Genomic DNA, 25,601 nt, shown 5'->3' with positions numbered 1-25,601 from the left:
CAAGGTATTTATTTTCAATTTTTGTTTTTAAAAATCAACTCATATTGAGAGAGGTGAGTTGAGCCTCGGGTCACATGCCGAGGGATTTTCAATTTCTGTTTTTCAAAAAACTCAACTCATATTGCGAGGGGTGAGTTGAGCCTCGGGTCACAAGCCGAGGTGTTTATTTTCAATTTCTATTTTTAAAAATCAACTCATATTGTGAGAGGTGAGTTGAGCCTCGGGTCACACGTTGAGGTATTTCTTTTAAGTTTCTGTTTTTCAAAAATCAACTCATATTGCGAGGGGTGAGTTGAGCCTCGAGTCGCATGCTGAGGTATTTTTTTTTAAATTCTATTTTTCAAAAATCAACTATTGCGAGAGGTGAGTTGAGTCTCGGATCCCACGCCGAGCTATTCTCGAATTTCTGCTTTTCAAATAAAAAGAAAATTTTGGACGGTCGAACAAAATTCAGTACTTTTAAGACTTTGCTTTATCCCTGTTTCATAGCGATGAGCAAAGAGGGGCAGCTATAATCACTGAATTTTGTCCGGGAAATTTCGTTTTGACCCCAAACTTTCTCAAAATTACATTTATATCCATAAACTTTACTAAATTACATTTTGAGCCTAAAATTTTCTCAAAATTATGTTTTGGCCCCAAAACTTTTACTGTATTTACATTTTGGTCCCTCTAGCAGCAATCAGCGCAATTTGCGCCTGCAACTGCGGCGGCCGGCCTAGCCCTCCCTAGCCACCTGCAACCTACAAAAAGGAAGAAAAATCAACAATTTAAAAGGGGTTTTAAACCCCAAAAAATGGGGAGCCAAGGAGGAAACAAAGAAAAAAACAAACTTTTTGAGCCAAAAAAAAGGAAAAAACAGCAGCCCACCGCCGGTCATCACACCAGCACCGCCGTTCGCCGACACCTAGCAAAGCAAACAAGAGCCAAAGCAAAAAGAAAAAGAAAAAGCAAGCAAAGAAAAAAAATTCAAAGAAAAAAGAGAGAGAAAAAGCTTCGAAAAAGAAAAGGAAAGAAAAGAGAAAAGAAAAAGGAGGAGGAGAGGAAGAAGGAGGGGAAGATGCCGTTACCGTCGTGCCACCAAGCGGAGGAATCAGCGGCTGCCGTGAAAGAAAGGGATAGGCGAACAGAGGTTGGAAGCTGAAAAAAAGAAAGAAAGAAAGAAAGAAAAGATAGGGGAAGATAAAAAAGAAGAAAAAAGAAAAAGAGCAAGCCATTTTCAGCAAACAGCAGGCCACCCATAGCAGGCTAGGCCTGTCCCGTCGGCCCAGCAGTTGCTTGGCCCAATCTTGTCCAGCAGCAGGCCCAAGTCCAAATGCCCAGCAGACCAGAAAAAAGAGAAGAAAAAAAGAAAAAGAGAAAAAGAAAAAAAAATTATTTGCGTAACCCGTTCGACGAAGTTCGTGTTTCGGGATCTTTTCAGTAATTTTGTTTATTTCATTTTTAATTTAATGCTCGTGTTTTTATGCTATTTCGTTTTAACATTATTAGTACTTCATGCATTTTATAATTTTGTATTTATATTTTTAATTTTACTTTATGTTAAATAATTTTAATAAATAAGGCAATGAATCGATTTAACATAAAATCGTTGATTTCATCGCTACGTTGGGTGAATATCACCGGTTTGCGTTAAACTCGATACGCCCTTTTAAAAATAAAAAAATATTCAAAAAATTTGTGTTTTCGAAAAAATTCCCTTGTTTCGAAATTTTTGTGTCTTTAAAAATTTTTCTCGTGTTTCAAAAAATATTCGTGTTTTCAAAAACAAGGCAACGAATCGATTTAACACTAATTCGTTGATTTCATTGCTATGTTGAGTGAATATCACCGATTCGTGTTAAATACGATACGTGCTTAATAAAAAATCAAAAAATTTTCGTGTTTTCTAAAAACTTCCGTGTTTCAAAAATTTTCATGTTGTCAAAAATTTTCGTGTTTTCAACAATTCTCGTGTTTCACAAATTTTCGTGTTTTGAAAAATAAGGCAACGAATCGATTTGACACTAATTCGTTCATTTTATTGCTATGTTGAGTGAATATCACCGATTCGTGTTAAATACGATACGTGCTTAATAAAAAATAGGAAAATTTTCGTGTTTTAAAAAATTCCGATGATCAAAATTTTTTTGTGTTTTCTAAAAACTTCCGTGTTTCAAAATTTTTCGTGTCCTCAAAAATTCCGATGATCAAATATTTTTCGTGTTTTCTAAAAACTTCCGTGTTTCAAAAATTTTCATGTTTTCAAACATTTTCGTGTTTTCAACAATTCTAGTGTTTCACAAATTTTCGCGTTTCAAAAAAAATAATTGTTTCAAAAATCTTCGTGTTATAAAAAAATCGTATTTTGATCGGATCACAATTACCTATTAAATTGAACTTGTATTTCTGAAAATGAAGACAACGCGCGTTCAACAAGATACCAATTCTGGGCGTCGCGAGGGTGCTAATACCTTCCTCGCGCGTAACCGACTCCCGAACTCTAATTTTCTCTGGATTTTCATGTAGACCTAAAATCATCTCTTTTTTAGAAAAAATTAAAAATAATTTTTTCTTCTAAAAAGAGAATTTATTAGGTGTCCGATCACACCTAGAAAAAAGATCGGTGACGACTCATTTTTCAAATAAAATCGAGATTCTGTTTTCAAATTTTTAATAATTACTTCGATTAGCGCCCGTGCTCGTTGTTTGTCAAGGTTTCATCACTGATGTGTTACCATGCATTCTTGTTCAGATCTGATATCTTTGACAGAAAACCCGAATAAGTAATCACAATCTAGAATATTCGTTCCCAGATTTTTCAAACCCTTAGATTTGGTTAGTTCTAACTAGTGATCATGTTTCAGGTCTTTATACTATTTAAAAACCTTTCAGACCAATATGTAAAAATTATTTTACTTAAATATTATTAGTCCATTGATCGTTATTTCAATGTAAAAATGCTTGAAAAATAAGGTTGTAACAATGGACAAGATTGAAATTTATTGGGAGCAAAGCTCGAAATGGATGGATTAATCAAAATAGCAAATGTTGCTAAAATACAAAGTGAGTAAGATAAAATTAGGTGCCCCATATATCGCAACGTGAGCTTCTCTGCGCAAACTTCTCGACGGCCATTTTGAGCCTGATAAGTGTCTAGAAGATCTAGAGTACCTCGTTAATGCTTCAAGATGCAAAGTTTCTCCTCCTTGTTACTTTTGAGGGGACAAGACTACCACATGCCCCATTGTTGATCAAAATTTGAGTTGCCTTTTCAACTCAAAACCCCTTTGGTCTCAAGGCGTCCTTTGCGAGTTTTCGCCTTGGCCTCTTTCTTTATTTTTTTATTTTTTTAGGTGAAGTATTTCTTGATTGAATCTGAATTCACAGAATTAGGCATGTTTTTTCCATCCATCTCGGTCAAAGTCAGTGCTCCTCCAGAAAAGGCCTTCTTTATCACATAAGGTCATTCTTAGTTTGGCATCCAATTTCCTCTAAAGTCTTTTGGTATGAGAAGGATCTTTTTCAATACCAGGTCTCCCTCATGGAATTCTCTGGGATGAACTTTTTTGTCATAAACTCGCGTCATTCATTTTTAATACATCTGACCATGGCAGATAGCTTTTAGTCTCTTCTCTTCAATCATGTTCAATTGATCATATCGAGATTGGATCCATTTTGCTTCATCTAACTTCAACTATGAAAAAACTCAAAGAGAAGGAATATCAACTTTAATGGGTAAAATCTCCTCCATTCCATAAATTAATGAGAAAGGTATTGCCCCGGTAGAGGTTCTGACAGATGTTCAATAAGTATAGAGGGCAAATGGTAATTTCTCATTCTAATCTATATAAGTTTCGATCATTTTCCCCACGATCTTCTTAATGTTCTTATTGGCTGCCCCCACTGCACCATTCATTTTTAGGCGATATGGTGATGAGTTGTGATGTTTGATCTTGAATTGACTACAGACCTCTGCTATTGTGTTGTTATTCAAATTTAATGCATTGTTAGATATAATCATTTTTGGCATTCCATATCGACATATGATCTCTTTCTTCAAAAATTTGCTAATTGCCGACTTAATAACATTTGCATAAGAAGCGGCTTCTACCCACTTGGTGAAGTAGTTGATGACCACAAAGATGAATCAATGTCCATTAGAAGATTTTGGGGAGATTGGCCCAATGGCATCCATGCCCCACATAGGGAAAGGCCATGGAGAAGTCTTAACATGAAGGAGTGAATGAGGCACATGAATTTTGTCTGCATAAATTTGGCATTTATGACATCTCTTAGCATAATTGATACAATTACCTTTCATGGTGGACCAATAATATCCAAATCTAATTATTTGTCTGGCCATTGTGAAACCATTAGCATGTGTTTCGCACACGCCCTCATGAACTTCTTCCAAGATTTTTTTGGCCTCAACGATGTCTACACATCTTAGTAGCACCTGATTCTTTCTTCTCTTGTATAGGATCTCCCCATCTAGGACGTACTCGTTGGCTAGCCTTCTTAACGTCCTTTTATCATTCTCGGTTGATTGCTTAGGGTATTTATGGTTCTTTACATATTGCAGTATGTCGTGGTACCAAGGGTGATCATCCTTTTCTTCTTCCTCGATGTTGTAACAATGGGATGGAGCCTCATATATACTCATCTGGATAGGTTTCACATCCTATTGTTTGTTCACTTCAACCATGGAAGCTAAGGTAGCCAGGGCGTCAGCCATCTGATTTTCATCTCGCGGGAGGTAGCAAAAGGTGATGCCATCAAACTCTTTAATTAACTCAAGGACCAACCTTCGATAATTGATCAACTTGGGGTCTCTAGTCTCCCGATCACCTTTGAGTTGATAGATCATTAGTGCAGAATCCTCATATACCTTTAGTACCTTGATCTTGCGTTTTATGGCTGCACGGATACCCATGATACATGTTTCATATTCTACCATGTTATTTGTGCAATCAAAATCCAGTTTACTAGTAAAGGGATAATGATCTCTGTTTGGGGATATTAGGACTGTCCCGATTTCGTTACCCATTACTTTTGAGGCCCCATCAAAATTTAGTTTCCAAGGATGTTCTTCTTGAGCACCTTCTTTAGTAGTCGCAACATACATCAGATGTTCGTTTGAAAAATCAAAATTTAAAGGCTCGTAATCATCTAGAGTTCTATTAGCTAGGAAGTCCGCTATTGCACTCCCTTTTACTACCTTTTGGTTTACATAGATTATATCAAATTCGGAGAGCAGAATTTGTCACCGGGCTATTCTTCCATTTAAAGCAGTCGACTCAATCATGTACTTTAGAGGGTCTATTTTTTAGATTAGTCAGGTTGTATGGTACAGCATGTATTGTCTCAGTCTCCGAGTTGTCCAAATTAATGCGCAACACAACTTCTCAATTGGCAAATATCTTGTCTCATATTCAGTAAATTTCTTACTGTGGTAGTATATGCTCTTTATTTTCTTCCTAACTCATCATGTTTGCCAAACACGCATCCTATAGAAATTCCAAATACTGCCAAGTACAGTATCAGTGGCTTATCTGAACTAGGTGACATCAGCACTAGGGCATTGGACAGGTAATGTTTGACATTGTGAAAGGTTTTTTGGCATTCCTCATCCCATACACCTGGATTGTGTTTCTTAAGGAGACGAAATATGGGGTCGCATTTCTCAGTTAGTTGTGAAATGAATCGGGCGATGTAATTTAATCTCCCTAAGAAACCCCGAACCTTCTTTTGAGAGCATGGCGGAGGCAACTCTTGTATAGCTTCAACTTTATCTGGGTCGATCTCAATCCCTTTCTCGCTGACTACAAATCCTAGCAATTTTTCTGATGTGGCCTCGAAGGTACATTTTGTTAGATTAAGCTTTATTTGGAATTTTCTCAACCCCAAAAACAATATCCACAGGACTTGTTCATGATTTTTTTCTGTTCTGGATTTTGCGATCATATCATCAACATAAACCTTGATTTCTTTATACATCATATCATGAAACAAAGTTATCATGGCTCTTTGATACGTCGCTCCCATATTTTTTAGTTCGAATGGCATTACTTTATAGCAAAATGTTCCCCACATGGTTACAAATGTGGTATTTTCCATGTCTTCAAGAGGCATCTTTATCTGGTTGTATCCGGAGAAGCCATCCATGAAAAAGAAAAGTGAATAACCTACCGTGTTATCCACTAAGGTATCGATGTGAGGTAATGGGAAATTATCCTTCGGGCTGGCTTTGTTTAAATCCCTATAGTCTATACACATCTGTACTTTCCCATCTTTCTTAGGGACGGGGACTATATTGGCTACCCACTCTAAGTATTTAACCACTTGTAGGAAACCAACGTCGAATTATTTCTTGACCTCTTTTTTTTTATTTTTAACAGGACGTCGGGCCTCATCCTTTGAAGTTTTTGTTGAACCGGCTTGCATTCTTTCTTTATAGAAGCCGGTACACCACGATATCAGTACTTAGACAAGGCATGTCTTGATATGACCATATGAAAACATATTTGAATTCTTGGAGTAACTCAATGAGGTCTCACTTTGTCTCTGCAGTGATACAAGCTACGATCTTCACCTCTTTCTTTTCTTGTTCGTCTCCTAAGCTCACAATTTCTACTGATTCTTTGTGATGTAGGATCTATTTCTCATCTTGTTCTACCATTCTTAACAAATTAGGGGATACGTTACAATATTGATCATCTTCAAAATCCTGAGGTTCCTCTGGACACATATCCTGCTCAAAAGGAGATTCTGAGTCAACAGTAGTGTCGCTCGCATCATTGATATCTAGAGACCTGTTATAAGAAGAAAAGAATATCCAAAGAACAAATGAATCTAAGAATAATTATCTATGTGGTATGAGTATGAATGAAAAAATTAAAAGAATATTTGTCAAATGAGACACAATGATGCATTATTTTATTAAAATAAAAATAGTGGACATATATATTTTTCACAAAAAGAATTCCTATTGCTCCTAGGCTTAGAGCAATCAATGTGTTTTGAATATTACTCTAAATTAGTTTTAAAAATTACAGGGATCTCTTCTGCAGTCTAATTGTTCAGAACACTTTCGGGGATATAAAGACGAATGCCTGATAGGTTTTCTTCCCTAATTCTTTCTTCGAGTATGGCATTGATGCTCATGTTTCCCAACATTCCTTCCACAATTTCGTCCGGGATAAATGATTTCTCTTGACATGAACATTTTAGATATATAGGGAAAGATTATCGGTTCCCATTTGACCTCTCCTCCACTTAGTCGTGCTCTTCTCATTTCTTGTTTTTTTTCCAATTCCTTCTTCTTTTGTCTTGCATTTGGCTTATACCTAAGCCAAAGTAGTCTTGTTTGTCCATCAGAATTGGCGCATCGACTCTTCCTTGAAGGTATTTTTCGAGTCCTCTTCCAGGCAAGACTCATTTCCCAACCGTCAACTGTAAGCCCATCATCGTGGTTTTGGATATTTTTGACACTGGGATCTTGTTTCCTTCAATAATGAAAGTTGCAATAACAAATTCCAGTGATCGAAATGAATATTCTATTGTCTCTTCATCCGCTCCTATGTATGGTGCGTCATTAGTAATGAATGCAATGATATCCTCTTCAGCGTTTATTGTTACCAATCAACCATTTGTTTCCAGTTTTAATTTTTGGTACAATGACAACGGTATTATCTCAGTCGAATGAATCCAAGGCCTACCCAACAATCAATTATAAGAGGGTTTGATATCTATTACCAAAAATTCTACCTCATATGTGTTCAGACCAATTAAGAGAGGCATTTCAATCATCTCCATCACCCTCCTTTCTGTATTATCAAATGTTCTCACTATATTTTGGCACGTCTTCATGTGAGAGCTATCCACTGACAGTCTATTTAGTATGGATAGAGGCAAGATGTTCAACGTAGATCCATTATTGATTAACACTTCTGGCAATGTATATCCTTTACAACAGGTAGTGATATGTAGAGCCTGTTTGGATCCCACGCCCCTTGGAGGTATTTCATCATCATTGAAAAATATGAAATTGCTGACACTCAGATTGTTAATCAAATGGTCTAGCTTGTTTACAGAGATATTATCAGCGACATAAGTTTCATTTAACACATTCGTCAACGTATTACGACGTGTCTCTGAGCTCAAGAGCAAAGCTCATACTGATATGCGAGTTGGTTGTTTGTGTAGCTGTTCTACAATACTATACTCACTATATTTTAAGAACTTCAAGAATTCCTTAGCCTCATTTTTAGTTACTATCTCATTAACAGGTGATTCAAGTATAGCTATTTTTCTTTCTTATGCACAACTGCCACGGTTTTTTTCCTTAATGGGCTCGATTCTCACACTTGAAAGATCATAACGCCTCCCACTGCGCGTGAAGAAACCAATATCCTAGCCCCCTTCTGAAGTGCCAACTAAGTTCTCCTCTCCTGGGATCATCACATTGTAATTATAATTCTATGGAACCCTATTGCTATCCTTGTAGGTAAAAGCCACGGGTTTTTAAATTCTGACTCTAGGTATAGCTTATGCTCCCACTTCATTACTTCTCGGTCATGAAATAATCACCACTGGGTGGTTGACCTTGTTGAATTTCTCCATTGATCTTTCCTTTGAGATGCAAACATCTCCTCTTTCTGAGCCCTTAACATCTTCAAAGAATTCTAACTCTTTGTTATCCATCAGACTTTGTACCAGAGCTCTGAATTTAGTACACTCCTGGATCTCATGACTTTCTTTAGCGTGGAACTCATAGTAGCTCCTCACTCCTTTAGGTATCTCCTCTAAATCTTGAATAATTAATTCCACGACTATCATTTTTTGCCAATCCCATTTTAGTGGGGATTTCACTTTCGTAACATCGATTTAAGTCCACTTTCCTCTATTCTCGATTATTACGTTTACCCCTTGGTCAGAATGACTAGGTAACGAATTTCCTGCCACATTAGGTCCCGAGGGATCATCGAACCTTACAATTTCCATCTTTATGAACCTTTCGATCATCTTCTTTAATGCAGTGCAATTCTCAATCAAGTGCTCCGTTATTCTCGCATGGTACTCGCATTGAGCATTCGCATCATACCACTTTAGAAATGGAGGTTGCATGGGTTTTAAATAAAATGGAGATACCACATGTGCGTCGAACAAATTCTGATATAACTCACTATAGGTCATCAGGATGTGTGAATTAGATTTTTTTGTGTTTGGCCTTAAGTTAGATTCTTGCCTCGAATGGCCTTGATGACTAGTTGTCATGGTCCTCGGTTAGCCTACAGTGACTTGTTTTGAATATCTCTTATTATACACACTCGTGGTGTTTACTTTATTTTCTTTCTTTCTGGGGGCAGACCTTTCTGTTTTTCAATCCCTCCGGTCAGTAACTGGGTCAACTAATTTATCATGCTTCGTTAGGACTATTGTATTTGATCCCTCATGTCTTGCTGTACATTAGCTAATTGGTCATGCAGCTACGCTTGCAACTGATATTGCATGTCTTTCTGAATTTGTTCCAGTCTCTCTAACCTTTGATCTATGGCTTTGGTTTTACCGCGGATACCGTAATGATATTCGGTTGGTAGATTCTTGTTGGTTTCCAGGGTAACTGTCATAATTTTGATTAATTAGGGCCTTTTTTATGAAATTTAATGCATATGATGAAATGTACTGCTAATGAATGAATGAATGCAAAAAGAGGTATTGATTCTGATTCAATTCTATTATAACAACTTTACTAGAAAATTAATTTTTTTTACATAAAACAGATATATTTTACATATACGGTCTTGCCCTAATACTCAAAGCCTTAACTTTCCTAAAAAGCCATGCTAATTCTTGGCCCCGATCTGATTCTGATTCGTTTCTTAAGCTCAACAGGTCAGCTTGAGCCGCTAGGGCTTACAAATATTTAGCTACTTTCCGTACTTGATTTACAGTTTTGCCCATAATGTGATCTCTATCCCTGATTTGACCTTGAAAATGTTGGAGTTACTCTTTCAATTGTTCATTATTTGTTTCAAGAAGCTCAATTCTAAGTTCACAATTTTACGATGCGGCCTCGAGCTTTTCTTTCTTTCCTTTCAACTTTTCAATCTTAGTCAGGCGTGCTTTCAACAGGATCACAGAGTTACGACTACGATATTGATGCAACGACCTTTCTAATTCTGCTACCCGGGCTCGCAGTCTAACCTTTTCATTTTGGCTTTCTAAAAAAATCCCTTTTTAAAGCATCATCTCAGATTTGAGCGTCTTGGAATTTCTTTTCCCACTAATCAGCTCTAATATTTTCTTTTTGAATTTCTTTCTGCCATTGTTTCGATGTTTTACCCAACCTGATAGTCCTCAACTACAAAAGCAGCTTTTTATAATCATTTTTTAGACTGTCCAAGTCTTCCTCAGCCTTGTTATTTCATTTTCTCATTTTTTAGCTTCTAACTTTTGGATGTTAACGTCAAATCCTAGCTGAATTTTTTCCTCTTCCAACTTTTCTATGTTTTGTTCCAGCTCCGAAGTCTTGCTTTACGATCTCTAACTCAGACGGGATCACTTGCAAGTGTTATTCTATTAGCCGAGTGATTTTTTGACTTGATGAAGGGACATTGTTATTAATTCGGCTACCTCACCACCAATCATATTTGGGGGTGGTCATGCGATATACAGAAAATCTTTTCATTTTTTGAGTTTGGTTTCAAGCGTTCGATATTTCACAAACCTTCTTTTTGTAATTGTCACATTTGTATGCAAACTCACATTGAGCCAACCCTTGCCGTACCGATATAAACTGCATCGACCTATACTGTCTCAATACATATAGAAGGGAATATCCAACTGCTCCCCATATCCCGAGTAGAGGGACCCAGTCAAAGTCTCCATATCTGTACAAAATTTTATCAAGGATCATCCAATGGGCCCTCCATTCAACATCTTCGTCTTGAAGACTCTGGAGAATTGCCATCCATTTTTTTCAGAAATGTTGTCTCGCCTTGGGGTAGCTACGAATTCTTTCAACGGAGAGTAGTCCTCGGAGAACACTCGATAAGAGACCTTTTCTACCTTCCAAAAATGGCTATAGAACCAGGCTAGTGAGAGTTGTGTACATCCAATAAATCTTCCTTTACCTACTCTTCAGCACGCACTTAAATATCTAAACGTTTTAGCCAAAATTACCGGGACGGGCGTAACCATTTTTCAAGCCAGTCAAATAGATCTGAAACTGTATCATCTATGTGCCCTAGTTCTTTAGAGAAGATGACTAACCCGTAAATACTCAAGCCAAAGACGTCGACCCTTTTCCTCGTATCCAGATATGCTAAGATCAAATCTCGAAAACTTTTTCAAAGGATGCATTTACTATCTCCCTTTTGTTTAATCTGGGCTGCGACCCATTGCTCGCTCATCCCTGTTATGTTCATTAGTCACTTTAAGAAAGTCGAGACGTTGATAGCTTTACAATAAGCTTTGTCGATTTGCATCATCGGGCAACAAAGTAGAGTTGTGTACTCTTCTACGGTGGACACTAAGTCTACCTTCCCAAAAGTGAAATAGCTATAGGCGGGATTCCAATATTGGGCAAAAGCTCAGAATAAGTGCTTATCTACTTTGATCTTGAGTAAATAAGTCAAATCACCATATTCACAGTAGAATAACTGCTTGGTTTCGTCATCCCATTGGTCTCATACCTCTTTCAACTCTTGGAGATTATTCTGAGTCACACTGATGCAAGTGAAATCCCATAATTCTGACACATACCCCTCCATCAGGCTATCACCCTTCTCTTGTTGTGTATTCTAAGACCATATTCGGATAGCCGTATTGTCTTCCACTTTATCAAGAAATCTATTTTTCCATGACAAGCTCTCTATTTAGCAACTGAACGTTAATCAACACCATTTTCTATGATAACAATACAATGCAATCACAGCCAAAACAAAATGAAACAACTAAGTACAATTCATACAAAGCTAGAATACAAAGCAAGAAATAATAAATAGAACATCTATTCGGGTGACCACTAAAGGTTTGATATGGTTTTATCTAGGGTAGGTTCTTAGGGCTCATTATATGTGGTTCGGTTCTAAAGTAAGGGTACCTGAACCAGTAGATTCCTTAATCTTCACCCATTATAGACTCATACAGACCAAGTTCAGTTCAGGGGAATACATTTCCCTATGGCTATACGGAGATGAAGGCCTCACGAAAACATAGGTACGTATGTATCTTGAAAGCGATCCACTATCCTATACGAAGCTGAAGACCTCACGAAGGAATAACTTCTCACTTCTACTTAAGAATTGGCAAAATGGAACAATTATGCGATGCAATATTAATAAGCTGTAAAAGTAACATATTTTAATCTCATTCTTAATACATTTCTGGATGATTAATTATGTAAATTAGTGAATTTGATGCTTCTAATCCTTTAAATTCATATTTCTATACTTAGGAGAGCATTTGGGAGTGAAAAGAGAGAAAAATGAGCCAAAATCAGACAAATAGAGCTATTTTTAGGATCTACACGGCCTGGGCTTTTCCACACGGGCTGGCCACACGCCCATGTACCAGCCTGTGTCGATATTGCACCCTACTTCCTAAATACACGGAAAAACTTAATTTTTAGGCTTTCTGAGCATTCTAAAGTCTATAAATATCAATTAAAAAAAGATCTAAGGGGGCACTTAGAGAAGATTGAAGAAAGCATTCGAAGAACGTCATCAGAATCAACTAAAAAGTGGATCTCCCTCAAGATCGAAGATTTCAATTTAATTTCTTTTGAAATTTTATTGAGTTTCTTTATGTCTTGTAGTTATTCTGACTTTGAGATGTTTTTATTCAGGATTATGAACTAAATTCCCTAAATACCTAGGGAAGATGAAACCTATGATGAATCTTGTTATCTGATTTCTGATTTACGCGATAAATACTTAATTCTTGTTCTCAATTATGTATGCTTATTTCTTGTTTTAATATTTCTGAGATATTAATTCAAGTTTAATTTGCTTATTTCAGTGGAGCAAAAGTCCCTGTTTAAGAGTAGATCTAGCATAATTGAGTGGAGTTCCATGCAATCCTAGAAATAGGACGACATAAATCTGCCGAATTAGAGTCAAATCTAATAAGGGAATCCATAGATCGATTTAATGCTACAATATGGGTTTTAATTAGAAAGAGATTTCAATTAATCAACCTAGAGTCAGTTGTTCTTACTCTCGAAAGAGATATTAACATAATTTAGGGATTTTTACGGATCAAGACACAAGTGAATAAATCGTTTAATTCAGATTCATAATAATAAGTGAAGTGTAGGTGGATTCTTTCTTGGGTATTGTCTATCTCATTGGTTATCTTTGATTATTTTCCTTTTTCATTCTCTATAACGTTCTTAGTTCGATTAGTTTAGTAATTTTAGATTAAAAACAATCACTCCAATTTTTCGGCTAAATAATAGAAAAACGGTAATTATTAGTACTTTTAGTCCTCTTGGATACGATATTCCCTACTCACCATGACTATACTATCGATCGATAGGTGCACTTGCCTTAGTCGTATTTATAGTTAATTTAGTGACCATCAAACATACGTGACAACATATAAAGAGAAACTTTCAAAGCAATAAAACAGATATACTAGATCGCTATGTAACCTGAAGTAACAAATACAAAACATGAAGGCCGAAATGCAATGAAAGGATCGTTAATTTAAACCAAATTATCAATTTTAGACAAAACGACCAAAAAGTAATCAACTCGCGGCTTGACTCTCTTGTTTTATCCTCAGTGGAGTCGCCAAGCTGCCGAATCTCTTTTTTGAGATCAACTTTTATTTAAAAAACCGAATGTGGGAGTCGCCACCAATCTTTTTTAGTTAGATGTGATCTGATCACCTCAAAGTTTTGTCATTTTAATAAAATGTTAATTTTACTAAAATTATTTTCGATCTACAAAAATCCAGGAAATGAGTTCGGGAGTCGGTTACATTTGAAGAAGGGTTAGCACCCTCATAATGCCCAAAATTAGTAGCTAATTGATTACTTAATGTCTTAATATTGAGAGTTAAAATTCAAAGAAAATACGATCCCCTTCTTGCATGATTGCAAATTTAATTGAATTTTATGAAAGAGCCCCCTTTATTTTGAGTCAATCGAGAAATGGATCATGTCCTGTAAGTTAGGGCACGATATCTCGAATCCTCTAGAATAGAGATTCTCTTTATTTGATTATTACCTAAGTCTTATATATTTTTAAAAAATTAAAAGGATGCTCGTTTATCTTGGTTAAAGGAGAAAGTCATACCCTGTAAGTTAGGGCACTTTTTCTCGAATCCCTAAACAAATAGCATTGCCTCAGTTTTTAAAATTTTCCTTTTTAGGTAGAACGAATATACCCTTTTTAAAGAGATATATGTTTTATTTTGTCTAGGCTTAGTAATAAAATGGATAAATATACTTTAACACGGTACTCGGCATGGATGTTTAGCAAAATAAAGTAACAGAGCAGCGGGTGAAAATGAAATAATGATATTAACGCGATAGATAAATAAATAATGAATAAATAAAATAGAAGACAAAATAAAAATTGTGATGCTAGTGAGTAATAATAATGCAAATATAATTAAAGTAAAACATCAATTTATAGTAATAACAGAGGTATGTTAATTAATTAAAGGTCCAACTGATCACCACATCTCAGATTGTAAATATGCGATTCTAATAATCCAACCAAAGTAATAGGAATTAGACCTAAGACGATTCCAAATAGAAAAACTTCAATCATTTCAATTTATTTGAAAGGAGAAAATAAAGGTAATATATATCCCTAAATATTAATTTCTATTGCCCATGAATATCAATACCTAATAATTGATAATTAACACGGTAGGGAGCTATAGAATATATGGAATAGGACAAAAGCTTTGTTTTTATGAATTGTTCGTTCATTGAATTAATTTTCAAATAAGTCGATCTTACTCGGACTAATAAATAAAGTCAAGTTATAGTTAAAGTCGCTAGTAAAAACCGAAATAACTAGTTATAGTAGGCATGAAGGAGCTAAATGAAATATGTTCTTTTATACATATATCATGTCATAGATACTATCATAATATTAATGTAAATAATGAAATAATAATAATAATAATAATAATAATAATAATAATAATAATAATAATAATAATAAGGCAAAAAATGCACAATAAAAGGAAGTATAAATAACTTAAATTTTAAGTATATTAAAAAAGGTAAAGAAATAATAAATAAATAAAACTGTTCATAAAAAGTTGAAATTAAATAAATAAAGGACTAAATTGGAATTTAAATGAAATTAAAAGCATAAATTGTAATAAAATAAATAGACAAGTAAATAAACGACTAAAATAAGAAATGCGAAAATAAACAAGGTCCAAATTAGTAATTATTTCAAACCCCAGGACACGTGTCATTCCTCAAAAGGTCAACAAATAGAAGTCTAAATTGAAAGTAAGTTAAAATTAAATGATGCAATCAAAAAAAGAAAAAAAAGAATTAGGACCATATTAAAAAAGGGTTCAAAGGCAGAAGGACTAAAGCAGCAAATAGACCATTCCACGAAAACACGCGGATCCTAGGGTATCCAGGTCGGGTTGGCGGGTCAAGCTTTGAAACGACACCATTTTGGGACTTATGAACCCTGGCCAAAACAACGTCGTTTAGTCCTGCCTATATAAATAAAAAAAATTAAAAATCATTTCAGCTTAGATTTTTAAAAAAAAAAACTTTGAAACCCTTTTTTTTTTCTCTCAACCTTCCCTCCTGCCAACCATTGAGCCATCGTGGTCCACCGTGGCCACCGGTCTTCGACAACGACGACCGTCGCCTCCGGTGGCTGGAAAAGTACCATTTTTAGCGTCTTTTTTTTGAAAAAAAAATTTAACCCCCTTTTGACCCCAATCTGAAGGCAAAGCCTTCTGTTCACAAAAAAAGATAAAAACAAAAAAGAACTTCTAGCTCTTTTACCTAACCGACGCACGTCGTTCACGCCCTGTTCCGCGAAGCCCAAGCCAAACCCTAATGGGTTCTAGGGTTTTGGGTGCCGGAGAAGACCTTCGGCGACGGAGGGAGGCGAAGCGACTCAGGGAAAAAAAATATTTTATCTTTTACTTATTATACTTTTTCAAAATAAAAAAAAATAAAAGGTAAAAAATCACCTTCGTTTTCTTTTAACAGTTCTTTGTTCTTCGTATTTTCTATAAAAAATTACATGCCATTGTTATGCCTTTTATAGCCGTATATTACAAAATCCTTTCTTTTTTCTTTTTGTTTTCTTTTTTTCTTTGCCATTTCTACTTTATGCTCTCTGTCCCTTTTCTTTGCAGGTATTTGGGATAAGGTCAACGGCACTGGGGAGCCGCGCCTTTCCATTTTGGTGAAAGGAGGGGGGGACCTCGGGCGGCGTGTCTGTGAGGGAGCGGTGCTGGAGGCTTTAGGGAAACTAGGGTTTCTGCTTATTTTTTATGTTCTAAGCTTTTAGGGTTTTTTTTCATTTGGGCTTGTAATTAGTGGACTTTTATTATCCATTTATTTTTTTGTTTGTTATTTGGGCCGGACAAAATTGAGCTGTTACAATACTCATCAATTTAAATATTAAATTCCAGTTAGATTTTAACATGAAGTATATTTAAAATATATAGATTAAATTATAAACACACGTGCATTTACCTCATGAACATATTAAATCTAGTGTATAAAAAATAGATAATACTAATAAAATTTAACAAGACTATTTTTAACACATCATTCCATCTTGTATAGATAGTAGGAACACACATAATTATAATTTCGTCCATGTATATTAAATATGCTTCAAATTAGGTCTGAATTAACATGTAATGCTCAAAAGAATAACTAAACCATTGAAAGGATCTAACGAAGTTTAGGAACCAATAAATAAACCGTGTTATAATTTGAAGATATAATTAACCCAAATTTCAAAAAAAAAAATAACAATAACAAATTGAAGTTAACTGGAGTAGCTGCCATGTGCTTGTTTGAACTTGCCAATTTACCAAAGCATGCTAATAGAAATGGGGGGGGGGGGGGGATAAAATCTACCCTTTGTCTTAGTGAAATCAATGTCCCAAATGATATGTTGAGGACTTGGGACAATAACAGGAGCTAGACCCAGAGAAACCAACCCAAGTGTGACACCACCTAATCTTAATTAATTTCAGTTGTATTGTCAATGTCTAAAGTTGCAATAATTTCTGTTTTGCGTTGCCATCCAACACCTTAACTATAAGGTGTCCTTTCCAATGGTTTGGCTCCACTTAATTAATTCAGGCTCCAAATCCTTTCTTACATGACACGCATTTAAGCTAATGTTTTCCATTAAGTTAAATAACTATTTAGGGTCACAACGTCTTTACATTGGGGTTTAAACTTTTTTTTGTTTAAGTCTTAAACTTAATAATGTTCCCATATTGGGGTTTGGAATAGACATTTGTTCCCATATTGGGATTTAAATTTTAGGGTTTTCAAATATTAACTTGAAAAAAAAGTTCAAGCTCCAATGTGGGAATAATTACCAAGTTCAAGGCCTAACTTTGACAAAAAAAAAAAGGCCCCTATGTGGGAACAATTGTTAAGCTTAGGGCCTAAATTGGATTAAAAAAAAGTTTAATCCCCAAAATTAAAAATGTTACCAAGTTCAGACCTCAAAAAGTTATTTAACCCTTTTTCTTTTTACATCTTATAAGAGTTAAATTTTAATTTTGGTCCCTATACTATGCTTAAAATTTAATCTTTATACTTTAATTTTTTTTATATTTTGGTACCTCAACTTTTATAATGTAAGGCATTTTTACGTGACACGCGTCTAAGATTTTTTTGACATTATAATAAAACGGTTATATTTCAATTCTAATCCCTTTTACCTTTTTTTAAAGAGTATATAAAAAATGGAGAAATTTTAGTTTTGGTAATTTTGAAATTTAATCTCTATACTTTAAGTTTTAACATAAATTGATACATCAACTTTAAGATATTGTTCTTTTCTCAGTTTCATTGTTTTGTTTTTATAATTGATATAATAAACGTAGATAATAGCGGTAGAACGACCGCAAAGCAATAAGAAAAGAAAAATAAGAACACACAGATTTTACGTGGAAAATCCTTTCAGGAAAAATCATAAGCAGAGGAGGAGAAATTCACTAATGTTGAAAAACGAATGATATAAGAGGAGTTTCAACTACAACTATTTAAGGGTTGAAAAACCCTGTTATAATCTAAGTCAAATAAAAGAATAATAGTTCTATACGAATTGCTATATGGTCCTTATTTAGCCACTATATTTATTTTTTCAACAAGTGAAGAGATTCGGGTCACATAATCTCTAACAATAATATAAATGTTATTTTAGATAAAACTATTCTATATTTATTCTCAATTCAATTTTTAAATTCAAAAATATCAAGATTATTTATATTTATATATTTATACTCAAATTAGTTCTTAATATATATTTATAAGAAGAAAACTTGCGACAACATATGGGTAAAAATATTTTTATTTTTATTTGTACTTCTTATAAATAAGAATATATCTTAAACAATAAGATTTATATGCTCATATAAAAATATAAAATATAAATAAATATTTTATCTTATTTATTTTAAATTAATTAATTAAAAATTAAAAAACACTAATAAATAAAATCATGTCATGGGTGTAACGGGCCAATTTTATCCGGCCAAAAAACAGATAAATTACAAATAAACAAATATTACATGCCCAAATTAAGTCTAAAATATATAACCTAACCCAAAACCCTAATACCCAATAACCCAAGGCCCACAACTTAAACTTTTTCAGAAAAACTAAAAACCCTAGACCTTATGAGCCGCCGCTCCTTGCCACGTCAGCGGGCACTTCTCTTGAAGATACCCGCGCCCCAAGGTCTGCCGCTCTGCCATCGTTTTATTGAAATGGCTAAGGTGCGACTCCTATCGTTGCCGTTGACCCTCCACCACCACTTGCAAAGAAAAAAGAGACAAGACAGAAGTAGAAAAGCAAAAAAAACAAATACAATATTTGTAATCAATCGGCTATAAAAGCCAAATAAACAGTTTGTAATGAACACAGACAAAAAATACAAAGAACAAAAAAAGGGTTAAAAGAAAAAAAAACAAAGGCGATTCTTTTATTTTTGTTTTTCATTTCAAAAAATAAATAAATAAAAAGATAAAATCGATTTTTTACCTAAGTCGCTTCACCTTCCTCCGTCATCAAAGGTCTTCTCTGACATCAAAAACCCCAAAACCGTTTAGGGTTTGGCCTGGGCTTCGATGGAATAGGGTGTAGAAGGCATGCGTTGGCTAGGTGGAGGGGACGAAGGCTTCATTTTTTATTTTCTTTTTGCGAACAGAAGGCTTTGCTTTCAGATTTGGGTCGAAAAAGGGCTGAAAGGGCTCATTTTTGTAACTCTGACCGCCGGAGGTGACGGTCACCGTCGCCGATGATGGTGGCCACGGTGGGCTCCCGACGGCCTAATGGCCAGACCCTGGGTTGCATTCAGGGAAAAAAATGGAGAAAGGAGGGGAATTTTTTTCAAAAAAAAAAAGCACAGGGTAAGTGATTTTTTTCTGAAATTTTTGACTTATATAGGGCATCGGCATGACGTCATTTTGGCTTGGCTTCAAAAACCCCAAAACAACGTCGTTTTGAAGCGTGACCCGATGACCTGACCCGGACTCTCTTAGGATTCGTAAGTTTTTAAAGGGGAGGGTCTAATTGTTGCTTTGGCCTTTTTGCTTTTTTTCTATTTTTCAATTTCGTCCTACTGCTTATTATTTTTGCTTTTATTTTTGCCCTTTTATTTTTTTTGTGCAATTTAGTCCTTCAACCACTATGGACCCATTAAGGGAAGGACACATGTAAATTTGGGTGGGATAATTGCCTTTTGAGCCTCTGTATATTTTATCCTATTTTAGTTTAATCCTTTTATGTCCTTTTCTTTATGATTTAGACTTTAAATTTTGTTATATTTTCAATTTAGCCTTTTATTTCCTTTTTTCTTTATTTACCCACTTATTTATTTCTTTTTTTGCAATACATACCTTAAATGTCATTTAAATTTCGATTTAATCCTCATTTATTTGATGTTGCCTCTTTATTTACTATATCTTTTATTTTAACATTCAAAATCCTTGTTATTTTTTATTATGTATTTTTATTTTATCCCTTTTGTTATTATTATTTCTATCATTCATATTTATATTATGATAGTAATCATGATGGAATATTGTTGTTATTACCATAAATTGGTGTTTTACTTTCATTATATTTGCATTATTATTACTCACTAGCATAGCATTTTTCTTTTTTATTTTATTTATTCATTTATTTATTCATCTATCATGTTAATATCATCATTTTTACTCGCCACTATGTTACTTCATTTTGCCAATCGTCATGCCATCTTGTTAAAATATATTTATCCATTTTTACACTATGCTCAAATAAACTAAATGAATATCGTTTTAAAAGTTACATTCATTTCATCTAACGTATAGAAAATATTTAGAACTGAGGCAATGTTCGTTATTTTTGGGATTTGAAGAAGTCGTGCTCCTAACTTACGGAGTATGACATCTTCCTAGAACCAGAGTAATCGAATAGCCTATTTAAAATAATAATAAAACAAGATTTAGGTAACAATCAAATGGCAATTATTCTGGTTTTCGAGTATTTGAGGGATCATGTCCTAACTTACGGGGTATGATCTTTCCTTCTCGAATAACTCGGAATAAGGCCCTTTTCCATAAAATTTAATTTATTTGAGTGATATCTTAATCAAATAAAATTATGCAAAGAGGAATCGTGTTTTAAATTCTCTTCAAATTTTCAGTTCTCGACACTAAGACATCAATTAATCAACTAGATACTAATTTTGGGCGTTACGAGGGTGTTAATCCTTCCTCGTGCGTAACTGACTCCTGAACCTATTCCCTGGATTTTGTAGACCAAAAATCATTGTTTTAGTAAATCTAAACTTTTATTAAAATGACCAAATTACGAGGTGATCCGATCACACCTAATAAAAAGAATTGGTGGCGACTCCATTTTTATTTTAAAATAAAAAGTTGATCTCAAAAAAAGGTTTCGACAATAAATTTCATAGAATTTGAATAACAATACGAATTTCGAAATTGATTTGAATTGAAATTCAATTTTATTTCTCCCAAATCAACATTATAAATACATATAATTCCACAATCATTAGATCATACATTAGTTTCATAGAATTTGCTGTCACAATCAACCATGATGAAAAAAATTGTTTCCTTTAACATTTTTGTTTTATTTTTCTTTGTTTCTATCTCATCATCCAACGGTGACGGTGATTTAGCATTTGAAAATTATATTAATATCAATCTTACAAAAGTTATCGATGGTGATGGCAGTATTCTTTTGAAAAATTATAGTCAAATCGATGTTAATCGTGTTACTGGATTGGAAAGTATTACCTTTGATTGTAAAGGTGAAGGACCATATGTCGGTTTATCCGATGGAAGAAGATTAAAATGGAAGCCGAAATTTGGTTGGCAAGAATTTTCATCCCTTCACCGTTTAGGTATATTCACATCTTACTCTTTTTTTTATGTTATTCGTTTTTGTTGTTTTATTTTATAGTTATAAATTAGTTTTTCATCTAAAGGTTTTTAACTTTTGGTTTTTCTTTTGGAATAGGGAAAGGAAATTGTGTGATGGCATAAGAGATTCAGACATTAAACTGATATGTGGAAGACCATTGGGCTTGAAGTTCGATGCTCAAACATGTCTTTTGTATGTAGTAGATGCCTATTTTGGTCTTTTAGTTGTTAGACCAAATGGTGGGACGGCTATAAGATTGGCTATTTCTGCAGAAGGAGTTCCATTCAAATTTACGAATGGCTTAGACATCGATACAATGACTAGAATGGTTTATTTTACTGATAGTAGCATTCTTTTCCAAAGAAGATACATCTTTTTTTTTTGCTTCTAAATTATCATTAATCATTGATTCTATTTAGGGAGATTTACATATAAATAATTAATAGGGGAATTTATATATAAATAATTTATATAGAGATTTTTCATATCGAATTCTTTAATTGTGTAAGGATGCCGACTTTCTTATAAGTTCTAGTGATAGAAATGAACGGCTGCTAAAATATAATCCTTATACAAGAGACGTATATGTTTTGTACGCTGGTTTAGCTTTTCTTTATGGGTTTGCTTTGAGTGCAAACAATTCATTTATTGTAGTGAATCAACCAATAAAAAATGAATTTTGAAGTTTTATATGCATGACCCGAAAGTAGCTCCCAACATATTCGCGAATAATATAAAGGGGAATAAAAATGGTAAATTTTGAGTAGCCTTAAACAATGGAAGATTAGGAACAATTGAAAACGGTGCTCCTAGTCCAATTGGAATGAAGTTTAATGAAGAAGGCAAGGTTTTGAAAATCTTGGATGGAAAGGGCGTACCCACTTTTAACTCGATAAGTGAAGTGAAGGAATATGGGGGGAATTATATATAGGATCTATTGTGGAGTCATATGTAGGCATTAGAGGTGCTCATGGATTGCCCAGAAAAAAATTTCGGCCCACGTCCTAGGCTCGGGCCCGGCTCGGCCTATTTTTTTAATAAACACCAAAAATTTATTTTAAAAATAAAAAAATAAAAAAAATATTTTAAAAATATTTTAAAATTAAAAAAATAAAAAATAAAAATATTTATTATATATTCGGGTTGGGCTGGGCCCGGGCCAAAAAAGTGGTGCCCAAACCCATATTTCGGGCCTATATTTTTACCCGAACCCTCCCATATTTTGGGCGGGCCGTCGGGCCGGGCCGCCTGGCCCATGAGCACCTCTAGTAGGCATCTTAAATGGCTAATTGAATTTTTTTTTATTTTACAACTTTTTAATATTTTTTTTGTTTATTTTTATTTCATATTTATTATACTTGATAAATATATTATTCCAATTTTATTTTATGTTAGAAATTTTTTATTATTTTTATTTGCCTAATTGGGAAATCACATCTTCGTGCCTCGTACGCAAGAGAAAATAAACTACGCTACATTGGATCTACGATTTAGTCGAATTTGGCATACCTTCAAAAGTTAACAAGAATTAGATGAGTTAGTTTCCGATTTAACGGTGGAACCACAAAATCAAACTCATTACTTTTTTATTTAACCGGTTGAACCAATTGAGTTAATTTTGATTTACAATTTATGGAATGGATATAAATATTAACTTTCAAATATATTATCGAATTATTTTTAACTTTCATATAATTGATTTCAACTCAATTTCCATTCTCTTATTTGCTTACCTTTAATTTCTTTAGAATTTTCTTTCTATTAAATTTGATATCTAGCATAATTAGATAATTAGTGTTTTAATTTTTTTAATCGAAAGATTAAATTATATTTTAATTGTGTAGGGATATTAATTTTCTAGTAAACTCTAATGGTAGAATTGGACCCTTATTGAAATATAATACGCATGTGGGAGAAGTATTTGTATTGTAAGACAGTTTAGCTTTTCTAAATGGGGTTGTTTTTTTTATCTAAATCAATAAAGAAAATGAATTTCAAAGTTTAGTATTCACAATCTGAAAACAGCTTCCAAAGTTAATAAAATTTTAAAATTAATTTTGATTTAATCAGTTAAATTACAAAATTCTATTTATTAAGCTAGTTGAACTAATTTTTTGATTTTGATGTAGAATTTATGAAATGGATATAAATATTAACTTTCAAAAATATTATCAGAATTATTTCTAACTTCAATGTAATTTATTTAACCGAATGTTAAACATTTTGCAATTATTTCAATAAAGTTAACTACTACGACCTATTAATGCCAACCTCTTCCATAAACAAAATGTTACAAAAACTCCAAAATACTGAAGCACTCACACAAACAAACAAATTGTTGAAAAATAGAACTCAATCATCATCCCTCAAAACAGTAAATGTATATGGTTTTTTCCAAAAATAAAAATAAAAATTACATTTTGACCCTTGAATTTTTCAAAATTACATTTTAACCTTCAATTTTTTAAAATTACATTTTGGCCCTATATTTTTCTAAAATTGTGATTTTGCCCCAGAAGTTTTGCATCCTCTACAATTTAGTCTTTCTGGACATGTCAAATCACCCAATCGGCATCCGGGCGTGCATTGCCACCTCCAGCTACTCCTTCAGCCTCCCTAGGTTCATGATGCCCTCCACTGTCACCTGAAGACAAAGAGAAAGAAAACAAATCGGTGAGATTAAAAGAAGAAAAATGAGAGGGAGAGGGGGATTCGAAAAAAAACAAAAAAAAGAAGCAAAAAAAAAATCAAAAAACCGAACAACAGCAGCCAAAGGCCATCGCCACCGTCGCATAAACCACCGCCACCGCAACCGTCGCACCACCACCTAAAAGCCAATCACAAAGCAACCAAACAAAAAATGAAGAAAGCAAAAAATTTCCAAAAATCAGCAGCCAAGAATCATATTTTTAAAAACGTTTACCTTTGAATCGCAGGCCACCGAGGCGAAGAAGAGCCGAGGGCGAGCGCGGCGGCGACGCCTTCAACTTTGGGGATTGTCGAAATAGAAGAGAAAGAGAGAAGGAAAGAAAAAAGAAGGGAAAGAAGAAAGAAGAGAAAAAAAAGAAAAGGAGAGAAAGAAGACGGAGGAGGAGAAGGGAGGAGCGCCGGCATCGTCGCATCACCGGGCGAAAGACGGCGGCGGCTAGGGTTTGAAAAGAAGAAGAAAAGAAAGAAAAGAAAAAGAAGAAAAAAAAGAAAAAAGGAAAAAGGAAAAAGAAGAAAAAAAAATAACATAACAGCCGGGTTGACCCGACCCGAACAGCAACCCACAGCAGCCAGCAGACCGGTGCAGCATCAGCAGGCCACACCACCAGCAGCCCCAAGCCCAGCAAAAGAAAAAACAGCAGGCCCACTCTCCCAGCAGCCCAGCACCCAGGCAGCCCCAGCAGCAGCATAGCAGGCCCTCCAGCAGCAGCCAGGCCCAGCGTGCAGCAGCCAGCAAGCCAGCATCCGGCCCAGCGCCGAGTGGCCCAATCTTCCAGAAAAAAAAGAAAGGAAGAAAGAAAAAAAGAAAAAGAGAGAAGGGCCCATTCTTCAAGCCCATAATTTCGGGCCGTAGGTAATATTTTTATCCTTTTTAATTTAGTCTATGTATTTAATTGTTGTTTCGTTTTAATTGAATTAGCATTTTTAAATAACTTTTTTAGAAATATTATTACATTTATTTTACTTGCATTTTTAAAATTAAAAAAATAATTTTAATGGATAAGGCAACGAATCGTTTTAACATTAAGCCATTGATTTTATCGCTATGTTGGGTGAATATCATCGGTTCGTGTTAAATACGAGACATCCTTCTAAAAAAATGAAAAATTTAAAAATTCTCGTGTTTTAAAATAAATTATCTTTTGTAAATTATCAAATTATATATATTTTTTTAAAATAAATAATAATATGTAATTTATCAAATTTCTCGTTTTTTTTAAAAGAGAAAAAGAAAATTTTGGATCACGGTTAAGTATTAAATTGAACTCGTTTT

General features: G+C 34.2%; 1 protein-coding gene and 1 pseudogene across 1 annotated transcript; one reads left to right on the top strand and one right to left on the bottom strand.

Annotated features, from left to right (window-relative positions):
- The first annotated feature begins 7,882 nt into the window (after nucleotides 1–7,882).
- On the top strand, nucleotides 7,883–22,627 carry LOC105762159 (protein STRICTOSIDINE SYNTHASE-LIKE 10-like; annotated as a pseudogene).
- Nucleotides 22,628–23,990: 1,363 nt separating this feature from the next.
- On the bottom strand, nucleotides 23,991–24,873 carry LOC105762158 (uncharacterized). The gene is made up of 3 exons (XM_052624653.1): nucleotides 24,543–24,873; nucleotides 24,381–24,446; nucleotides 23,991–24,263 (listed from the first exon to the last, which is right to left on the bottom strand). The coding sequence occupies exons 1-3, from the start codon at nucleotides 24,739–24,741 to the stop codon at nucleotides 24,175–24,177; spliced, it is 354 nt and encodes a 117-aa protein (XP_052480613.1). The 5' UTR covers nucleotides 24,742–24,873; the 3' UTR covers nucleotides 23,991–24,174.
- Between the last annotated feature and the right edge of the window lie 728 nt (nucleotides 24,874–25,601).

This window comes from Gossypium raimondii, chromosome 12 (genome assembly GCF_025698545.1).
Source record: "Gossypium raimondii isolate GPD5lz chromosome 12, ASM2569854v1, whole genome shotgun sequence".
Taxonomy (NCBI): Eukaryota; Viridiplantae; Streptophyta; class Magnoliopsida; order Malvales; family Malvaceae; genus Gossypium; species Gossypium raimondii.
Note: the sequence above shows the minus strand (reverse complement) of the source record. Positions and strands in the feature narration are given on the sequence as shown.